Here is a 10291-nt window from a genome sequence, read left to right as displayed (position 1 = left end):
GTGTTTTTGTTTGTTTTTTACTTTTCCAGACTTCTACCGACTGTAGCTTCAACAGAGAAACATCAGAGTCCCCCGTATAATGTAACATTCAGGTAGGTTTATGCTAGCACCACCAATGTTGGTTATTTCATCTTCGTTTCTGAGAAATCACGTCTTATCGAGCGTTCTAGCATGAAAAAAAAAACTACAACACCCATGTGCCTTACTGGCTGTTGCTATGAAACATGGCTCAGTATCTGCTGAATTAAATCAACCATAATGAGAAGTAAACTGGTATATGATGTAGATGATAAAATCTGTTTTCTCAGCAGTTTTCAGCATTTCACTTCCACATGGCAGGAGATTATTTCTTTTTTTTGCCAGTTGAGATGTACATTTGGAGTCACAGGTAACTTGTCTCTGAAATGTGTATGTGCTTCTACTTTTTTTTTCTGGTCTTATGGTTTCACTTAAACAAGCTCAACCATATCATATGTGCATTAAACCAGGATAGCTGTTTCTCCAGCTTCTAGTCTTTATGCTAAGCTATGCTACAAACGTCCCACCCTCAGCTTCATAGGGAACAAACTAACATCAAAATGCTGAACTCTCTCTTTCACCTGTGGGCTCTGCAACTGGAACTTGTTGAGGAAATCCTTCCAGTGAACCGTGCAGGTGTCGGCATCCAGCTCCAGTTTGGTCAGCATGTATCTGTACTGTTTATCAGACAGTCGAGCACAAAAGTTCTCCAGCACCTGACGAAAGTCCAGAGCTCTGACCGCCCCGGTTCCACTCCGGTCGAAAGCTGAGAATGCCTGGAAGAGCCACAGAATGACGACAAGCTGAAAGAGAGGCCGGTGACAGAATAATGAAGCGTCTGGTTCGGAGGCTTCACCTTATATAAATTAGGCGCTGAGACAGAGACCAGTTCTCGCATCCTGACCAGAGCCATGTTTGGACTGAGGCTGTCCAGAGACTCCATGTGGTGCACAGCATCAGGGGAGGCAGGAGGACGCTCACACTCCTCTGCTTTACGGTCAAATGCAGACAGAAAGTCCAGGTAAGAAAGCCTCCTGCAGCTATCATCCATGGAAACCCTGAGCCTGAAGAGCAGAGAATGAATGTCAGGATAAAACTCACTGCTTGACAGCTTGAAATTAATTTAAAAAAAAAGGTTTCACTGAGCTGTAACCAAGATTTAAAGGCTTGTATAAAGTGTGATGCCCTAAAAAAAATTAGATCATATATTCTAGATCTTTGTTGATTCTTTCTTCACAGCTGTTCTCCTGATGCAGGGTGTTGTTGTCCAGGGGGAGGGAACGCTCCTTCATTTCAGGGTTAACAGACTCAAACCTGCTTTGTGAAACGGACCCCAGGTTTATAACAGTGCATCTAAAAACTCATGCAAACATGGGCAAAAAGATGGGAAACTTTTTTCTTTTTAAACGGCGACTTCATGAATTTGCTTTACTGTCTCCCAGCCATGGATTCAAGTTAAAGTAACTTTGTAAAGTTATCAGTTGAATTTTATATGCCTACTACCTGAGCCCAGCCAACACACGTGAAAAACTAGAGAGTTTGTTTCTCTGTGTTCCGTTCGGTCCACCTCCTTCTGTGTTTGTGGTTCTTCTGTTAATTTAGGCCTTCACATGTAAACGTGCCTCATCTTCTATCCGTCCCACAGCTGAACTGCACTCGGCCCAACGAACAGCTCATAAATAATGCAGCTTTATGTGGCACTGCCTTGTAAAAGATGTACGTCCGAAGTGTTTGTAAAACTCAGTGGATCACAGCCAAAAACCTTTTCTATTGCTGAGGAAATCAAAGTTTAGTCGCCATGTTTTAACATCAGTCCCCTCCAAAGTGTTTCTATCTGTCCTGGTTCAAACAGTCAGGATAGTCGAAGAGGGCAGAGAAATATCAGACCGCAAACACCTCCTGTGATGTTATCACAGCGACAAAGCTGCTGCATGAATGACAGATTAAACCTTCAAGGAGTCATGAATCATCACATCCAGCTCCTGTCCTCAGGGAGTCACTGTAGATCTCTGTGATGATGCACAACATATTATTTAAGAATTTATTGACCCTGTAGTTCATCAGGTCAACACTGTCCTGTTTAAAAGGTCTTTGAAGTTTTTTAAAAATTACATTTCATACATTGTTCTTGCTTTGTTTTCAGTCTACTGTATGATGTCATATCTGGTGCAAGTTTAATATGAATTTCAGGCTGTTTAGATTTTTTTCACTTGCTGATTTACGTGAAGCTCTGTGTCAGTGGTCCTGAACTCACCCAGTGGTCCCACCAACCCACATCCAGCACAAACGCCTGAAAGGAGGCGGCTTCGTGCTGCGAGGACTAAAATGGATGCGCTTGTGGTTTTTAGAAGAGCTTCCATAGCATTAGCTTCAGTAGCTGATCATTATGAAACTCTTTTTTTTCTCTCCGATTTAAAATTACAAGTAGTGAATTTCAGATTTTGCTTTTTAAAACTTGGAGGTTTTCAGAACTCAGTCTGGTCTGATGAACAAAGAGTTTTCAGCTAACAGGGCGGCGATATGAACACCAGGACAGGTTTTATTGCTCTAGTCATCCCTCCTGTTCATACTTGATATGGAGGAATTACACTGTCCTTGTACCAAAATGTCCATGTGCTAGTTTGACAATACAGGCTGTACATTTGTAAGATGTCTGCATTTTTTATCTCTACTCTTTTCTGTTGGCCTGCATCTGCTTCATGTGAGTCACATGACGTGGATGGTGGCTGGATGTGTGGAGGCTGCGTGAACCACTGGACCTTCATCCAGGACAGTGAGGTTGGAGTCCAGAGTGGTGTCTCTCTCACTCTTACTTCTGTTTTCAGTCACCGTTTGCTTTTCTTTACACTACTTAGTCAAAACTATATCTGTCAAACTTCTCTTTTTCTCCTGCCACCACTTTTCAAATCAAAGACGGTAAATGTTTAAAAGGTCTGAGAGTGGCGCAGTCAGCTCTTCAATTTAGGTCCACACGGTAATCTATTAAGATTCTCTGTGGCCTTTGTGAGCCGGTCTTTAGCATCCCTGCTGATACATGTCTCTGTAGAGAACCTCAAAGTGGCGGTGGACCTGTGCAGGTGATCTACGAGCTGCTCTCTCTGAATGCAGCAGCTGCAGGCGTGTAACAGGCTCAGCAGCTCCTCCACCGTCACTGTTCCGTCTCTCTGGGTTCCCAGTCGAGTCAGCTCGTCGCTCAGCTTCCTGTAGTTCTCATGCACAACCTGCCTGTGAACAGAGCAGCAAGGACTTATGGGAAAAGCAGTTCCTGAACGAAAAACATAAGCTGTTGTGCTTCCAAACCAAAAGTCTCTCTGGTCTGACTGAGTAATTTGCAATATGTGTGTCTTGAATTCCTTTAACATCATCAGGAAACATATGAAAACAGCAGCGCAGATCCTGGCTTGTGCGCTCTCAGTCACACGTTTCCTAATCATTTGAACAAAGATGCTTTTATATTAAATTTAATGTTTGCACTGTTAATGAACACTTAGTGAAAATTAATCAGCCGTGGTGCATGACATTCACAACATTTATGAAAAAAAATGAATGATTGCTCAATAATAGTCACAGCATGTACCAAACGCGTCTGCAACAGGCTCTGATTTATCCAAACCCCCCCTGGGGTTAAATAGCAGTGCAGGAGAACAAAGCAGCAACATTTGTACCGTTGGAAGGCATTGACACGATGGAGATGAGACAAGAAACAGAAATCTGTAAATGTCAGTCCATACAGCCTACACACCGGATCTCCTGCCCGTCTACAACACCGTGGATGACCCGTAAGATACGACTGTATCTGTCACAGACGTCTGTTAGTCTGGATTTCCAGTGTGAATGAGGGAATAAATCACTTCAGAATAAGTGAAAGCACGACTGTGTACATTTGTTTCTGTGGCTGCCTTTAATCACAACACTTTGACATGTAATTTAATTATGTTTTCATATTGTTTAGTCTGCTCACATGAAATAGACAGTACACTGTATGTCTTGTTTGTTTCTTTTTTAAAAAGAGCTTTGAAATAAAATTACCCTGCAAGTTAAATCAGACGAGAACTCTTTTAAAAGTGCAGATATGAGCCTCATGCAGAACTCCAGCTCCGGTATCTTGGGGTCTTCTTCACAGCTGAGGCTTACACAGAGCTGGTAGATCAGCAAACACTGTTTCTGAATGTTGACTTTTCAACCTTACGCATAGATTTGGAGTATATTAGGAGACAAAAGAGAACTTCCTGTCCTTTCTCTAACAGCTAGGATAAGGACGTTAGAAGACGCTCAGGGTAGAACTGTAGACGTAGTTTGGATCACACAGGATGTTGTCATGATGCCCTGATGTGGTATTCAAGTCATGTGCAACTGTGGAGGGAGACTGAGGGACAGATCAAGACCATGCTGGAGGGATGACATATCTTACATGGACTGGGAAAGCCTCAGGATCCCACAGGAAGAGCTGGAGGATGTAGCTTGGAAGAAGGATGTTTGAGCTGCCTGCAGCATCAGCATCAATGGATGGATGGATTATAGAAGACTGCTCACAGTATCCTTCATCACTTACTCTATATGCTCCAGCGAGGTGGCTTCAGAGGACACTGGCTTGTCAGCATCCTGCTGGACAACAGTTTGGTTCAGCTTCAGGCTCTCAGACCTCAGTTCCTCATCATGATGAAGACACAGCCTATCCAGAAAGTCACAGACTTCTACAGAGCCCCGCCCCTCTTGGTCATACCTGAAGTTAAAGAGTGTCATTAGGACAAAGAGGAGTTCTTCACTGGACAGTGCAGAGACTGTGATGTCTCTTACCTCGACCAAAACTCTTCAAACTCGTTGGATTTCATGGGAAGAGCGTAGGTGAAGAGGAGTCCCCTTAAGCTCTTTTTATAGATCCGACCCTGGCCGTCTTGGTCAAACTGACAGAGCACCTGATGAGGCGGACAGGAGCAGATCTTTGTCGTGTTGCAGAGGATGTTTTAATGTATGCTTTCTGCAAATGTATTCTGACCTTAGACATGTCTGCCCACTTGGACCGTGCTTCACAGGCCAGAAGTTCATGGAGCTGCTGCTGTCTGTCAGCAGAGACAAGAAAACAAACATGGGAACCTCCTATGGAGCCAGCGTCCCTCTAAAATACCACTGATGGCTGGTTTGTCACACTCACACACTCGCTGCTTGTGTCTGTCGTTTGCCACCATTTTCAACAACACTGACAAATTCTGCGTAGTTGAGGTTGTTTCCAGGATGCAGGCCGATCAGACCCAGCAGCCGCTGGTACTCATCCTGACTGCAGAAGAACCCCAGGCTGTCGTACAGAGCTTTAAAACCGTGGCAGTCGACCACACCTTTACGCCTCCTGTCCATCAGCCGGAACGCCGTCAGGTTGTCCTGATGGGAACAGACTGGACTGTCAGAGCAGGAAGACATTTATTCACCGATAGATTGCTTGTTTTTGGTCACATGTTCATAGAGCCTAAAACTTCACAGACACATGATTTCAGTTCAGTCTTGGTTTATGGCATCTATGGCTACTGGTATGTGTTGTCCACTGAAGCTGCAGACACGTCCTCTGTCAGCACCACAAGACTGGAAAGTAAAACCAAGGCAGAAGCATTCTCATAGACAGACCAGGCTGCAGAATGTCCACACCTTCATATGCTCTGGATTGGTTGTATTCATTTAAACCAATCACAATCTTCTTAGCTACGCTGCGATGTGCTGAAAATAGTGACAGGAGAATTGTTTTAGTATCAGGGGAAGAGAGAGATTAGACGATGCCTGGCCAGTGACAGGTTTCTACCTGTAGCTTACACTCAGTGAGTACGACTAATGCAGAAACACTTAAAGCATGGATTCAGCCAGCAGGGGAGCAGGGGGGACGCCTCTGACTGAATAGAGGTCTTTGAGAACATGATCCTACGTCTCACTTGATGTGTTCCCTCAGACGAATGTTTAAACATCATCCTGTTGAGTTTGTGTTTTCAATCTCTAGTTTCCACGTTTTTTAAATACGCTGTGGTTTTCATTTTGTGCATTATGGTCACATTTAGAGCACAATAGACAATAAAGTAATGTGTGTTTTAGGGTAGGACCATCTTGTGACTGACAGGACACTGTTGTATCATAATACGTATTGTCCTGAGCTTCTCAGTCAGATCTTGACTTCACTAGTTTTAAACGACCAAGACGGTGACGACTTAATTCCAAACTGAAAGCTTCAAAACTTCAGGATACAAACCAACATACTACATTACTATAAACAGTCTAATGTCAGGACTAGAACAACTTTAATAACTCTGTAAAAGGTTCAACAACATGTTTAAGGACCTGTCCTTTGCTCTCTGGTGCTGTAGTTGCTGATGTGGACACAGTGAGCACACCTGAAGACTCCATGTGACGTCTGTTCAAACACAGCGGCTGCATGCAGTGGTTTCCAGGTTTGCAGTCCAGCATTGTGTCATTGTGTCCGTTTGCTTCTTTGCTCTTCTTCTTGTCTTTCCAGTTGCCTCCATGTTTCTGAAAGTTTTCTTTGGGGAGGCCAGGTCTGCACACTTGTAACTATTACGCAATCACTGTGAGTTGCAGGTATGCAGCCATGCACACAAATGTGAAGCGTGATGCAAGAACCATGCAACGCTACAGCTGGGTGATGGAGCGTAGACGGACAGTCCAATCATCTCATCGCTCATTTTAAAATGTCAATAGAGCTGATCTCACAGCATAGCTTCTGTCATTAATCTGGATCTTTTACCATTCTATCAGGAAAACATGTAAATAAGCACAACTGCACTGAGAATGGAAGTGTCATATAAAGTATGTGCTGACTTTAGCCCTGCCTCCTGTGCACAGCCCAGCAGACACACACAAAACACACACCTGCTGACTTTGGTGCTCAGAGCAGAGCTCAGGAAGCAGACATGTAGAGAATGAAGACTCGGGGTTTAGACAGAACCGTCAGATAGAAAATGGATCAGAACAGGGTTGTTCAATTCAAGGAGCAGAATCACTTGTGCTGATTAACTCTGCGACGCTCACTGTTGTGAAATTACATCCATCACTTTTAGCTCCCTTAAAAAAAGGAATCTGTACATGTTTCTTCAAAGACCACATTTCCATAGTCACAGTCTGTTGTTGAGCCTCCTAATAATACTGGATAGTGGATGCATTTCTTTGTTGTTGTTGTTGTTGTTATTTGGATGGAAATGTTACCATTCAAGTTTGTGCAATGCCATAAATATATTTTTTTAACATTTATTAGAATGTGTACAAATAGTTTTTTTTTTTTACTACATTCATCAAATTATATTTTGAGCTTGTTATGTCTGTGTTGCAGTTCTACAGAGAAGGAGTGAGTTTAAAGAGGAGTCAGACCACAAGGACACTTTTCAGACTAAAAAATAAAGAACTGTCTTTGGGATTATTATTGCAAATAAACACAACTAAATACTGGGACTAAGAATTTAGCAATTTTCTTAAAAACACAGCTTTATTCTATTTTTATTGATAAATAAGCACTCATAAATAAATCTGTTACGATTAGTTAATTAATCAGCTCTGCAAACGAACGCCTGTTGTTCTGTATTTGTTCAGAGAACTGAATGAATGCAGAAATTCCACTCCCAGTCAGTAACATTACGTAATTTCCCTGTAAAGGTAGTTAGGCTTACTTAAGTGAACCTAAAAATATTTAAAACTCCAATAATTTCTGGGGAAAAAAAAGTCTGTGCAGCAGCCTGACAAGAAGCTGATACCATGTGGGGGCTTTCTGAAGGTTTCGGGGGCTGTTGTTGCATGTCATTGCATTCCTCTTACCTCAGTCCAGCCTCTACATCAACTCCTACTGCCGAAAAATAGCAAAATGCTGCAGACAGAGTAATGAAGTCAGAGCTGAGTTACATGACAAACGTCCAGCATCCGCTTCAGTCTTCGTGATCACATAAATGCTTGCATGGTTTCCTGTTGATCTGTGGTGCTTGGGGATGTTTTCTGGTTCGCACACAGGAGAGGCGAACAGGAACAGAATTCCAATTACAACTAAAATGACTGTCCAAGGATCTTGTCATCTCTCTCCCTCATGTCCTCTCTTCTCCCACACACAGGCCAAACATGAATGAAATCATAGTGTTATCATCTTAGCTGTAAAGTTCGCATCATTCACCCACCCTGTGGACGCTCATGATCCTGGTCTTCATGGCGGCCAGGCACTGCTCAGCAGAGGTGAGGACGGGGTTCAGCTTGGAGCCCTGCAGGTGGTCTCCGGCTGTGGCCTCTGTAGGAACCACGGGGCAGAAACAGCTGTCATATCAGGAGAGGTTTGATATTTGCCCTGTTAATCAGACACACAATTAACCTGTTCCCTCTTTGTGAGGGAATTAAACTCGACAAATTGGGATTTTTGTTCCATTTTGTGAGTCATTTGTGTTTTGCCACACTCCACAGCATGCCCTTCATGTCTGGCAGCCACACTGGGCATTTAACTGCCTGACCTAATTTACATTTAATTAGAAGCACACTTGTATTCTAAATCTAGAAAATTCAATTTTTATGCCCCACAAACACGACCAACTTTGTGTCCTGCCTTTGTTTTATGCTTTTTCTATTTATTTATTTTTTTGTTGTTCTCTCGACTGCGTCTCTTTTTTATTTTTTTGTAGAGGATACAAATTAGAGCGATGCCCTGCTGCTCTGTTTTCTGCTTCCAAAGCACATAATTAGCCCAAACAAGCAGAAATGAGTGCGATTCTGAATCTGTGTGCTGCTCCGCTCTGCTAATGAGAGACGAAGAGGCTCACTCTTACTCTATTTATAATCCAGGATGATTTCTCCAATGGCTCATGTGCTAAGAAAGACATAATTTCACAGGAAGCAGGGGGCTTATGTTTGATCACCGTGGGTGGGGTAGGAGTCGGGATGCAAGGCAAGATGGAGTGGAAGGGGACAGGAGCCTGGTGGGGAGTAGGAAGGGATTTTTAAAATCTCTATTTAAGCATTGAAAACCCTGCCATGCAGAACTGATGGGATTGCTGATGCCGCTGGTCAAGATGTTCTGGCTGCCGCTCGTATTTCTCACCCTCGTACTTCGCTTGGAACACGGAGCGCTCGATCCGGCCGTCCCTGAAGCCCAGCGTTTCTGTGAATCTGCTGAAATGCTTATCATCCAGGATGACCCAGGTGTCCTCCAGTATCTGGGGGCAAAACAAGACAAAGAGGTTCAGTGGTCTAGCAGGCTGTGATGTGCTCCGGGCCGGGTTGCATTGACTTTTCAGGGTCAGAATCACAAGTACAACAGATGGAAAATTCATGGTGACCTGTACCTTTTACTGGTCAACTGTGGAAGATTTAAAATACCTCAACAAAAAGAGAAACAGCATGAAGCACAGTCCACATTCAGCTGTTCTGTGTTCACATTCATCATGTCAAAATGGGGGGAAAAAAATGTTCTAAAAGGACAAATTTTCAGGTTTATTAAATGAAAGAATCGTTTTTCACTGTGACGTCCGACCGTCTCTAAACCAGCTGAAGCAGGGACAGATGATCGTCTGGCAGAGATTTTAAAACCTCTTCATTTTGTTTTCTGTGTTGTGATTAGATTTTAATGTGGATGTAACACCAAAGCTGCAGATTATTTGTCATTATTAGAGAACAACAAGAACAATCCCAGGTTCCTGTTCAGCCCTGTAGCCTGACTGACAGAATCACAGCCTCGTGATCATTGACATCTCCGCAGTAATGACTTCATGAGCTTCTTTATGAATAAAATTGCAGCAATTGGAGAAAAAAAGATCGTCCCCATCATGTAGTATAGCTTTAGAAACATGATATCTGATTTATACTTTATGTCCTGTAGATCTCTGAGCTGACATCAACAGTTGCTTCAACCTATCAACATGTCTGTTAACTGCTCAAGAAGTTTGTGCCTCTACTTCCATATTAGATCTAATTAATTTCTTATTAACAGCTTACATACTGCAGGTTTTTATTGTCACTGTATCTAAACCTCATCTTGATCCGGCGGTTTTAGCCTGTAGACCTGTATCCAACCTGCTCTTTGTTTCTCATTGAACTAATTAATTGTGACCATTTACACTGGAATAGTTAGATGATTTCAGTTTATTATAACCTGGGAGATAATATCATATAGTTGACGCTGTATTTACCAAGTGAGATGGGAACACAATACAGTACATTATAATTCACTACAACTGCCTGTCCAACACACTGACACCCTATCATGCAAACCCAGTCTACGTTTGTTTTAATGCAGCTCTGCCCAGTCAGAATGAAC

The 10291-nt window shown here is 42.9% G+C and overlaps 1 protein-coding gene across 1 annotated transcript in view; it reads right to left on the bottom strand.

Moving 5' to 3' along the window:
* The window catches only part of efcab6 (EF-hand calcium binding domain 6), an 86150-nt gene that overhangs the window by 12573 nt on the left and 63286 nt on the right, over window positions 1–10291 (bottom strand). Inside the window, exons 12-20 of the mRNA XM_008288344.1 lie at window positions 9077–9191; window positions 8169–8275; window positions 5171–5394; window positions 5015–5078; window positions 4816–4934; window positions 4571–4741; window positions 3088–3243; window positions 923–1082; window positions 600–794 (exon numbers count right to left, since the gene is read on the bottom strand). Of these exons, the coding sequence (XP_008286566.1) occupies window positions 600–794; window positions 923–1082; window positions 3088–3243; window positions 4571–4741; window positions 4816–4934; window positions 5015–5078; window positions 5171–5394; window positions 8169–8275; window positions 9077–9191 (1311 nt within the window). The remainder of the gene's footprint in view (window positions 1–599; window positions 795–922; window positions 1083–3087; window positions 3244–4570; window positions 4742–4815; window positions 4935–5014; window positions 5079–5170; window positions 5395–8168; window positions 8276–9076; window positions 9192–10291) is intronic.

Source organism: Stegastes partitus, unplaced genomic scaffold (assembly GCF_000690725.1).
Source record: "Stegastes partitus isolate 25-593 unplaced genomic scaffold, Stegastes_partitus-1.0.2 Scaffold12, whole genome shotgun sequence".
Classification (NCBI taxonomy): domain Eukaryota; kingdom Metazoa; phylum Chordata; class Actinopteri; family Pomacentridae; genus Stegastes; species Stegastes partitus.
The sequence above is the reverse complement of the archived record's forward strand: the minus strand, read 5'-3'. Positions and strand labels throughout refer to the sequence as shown.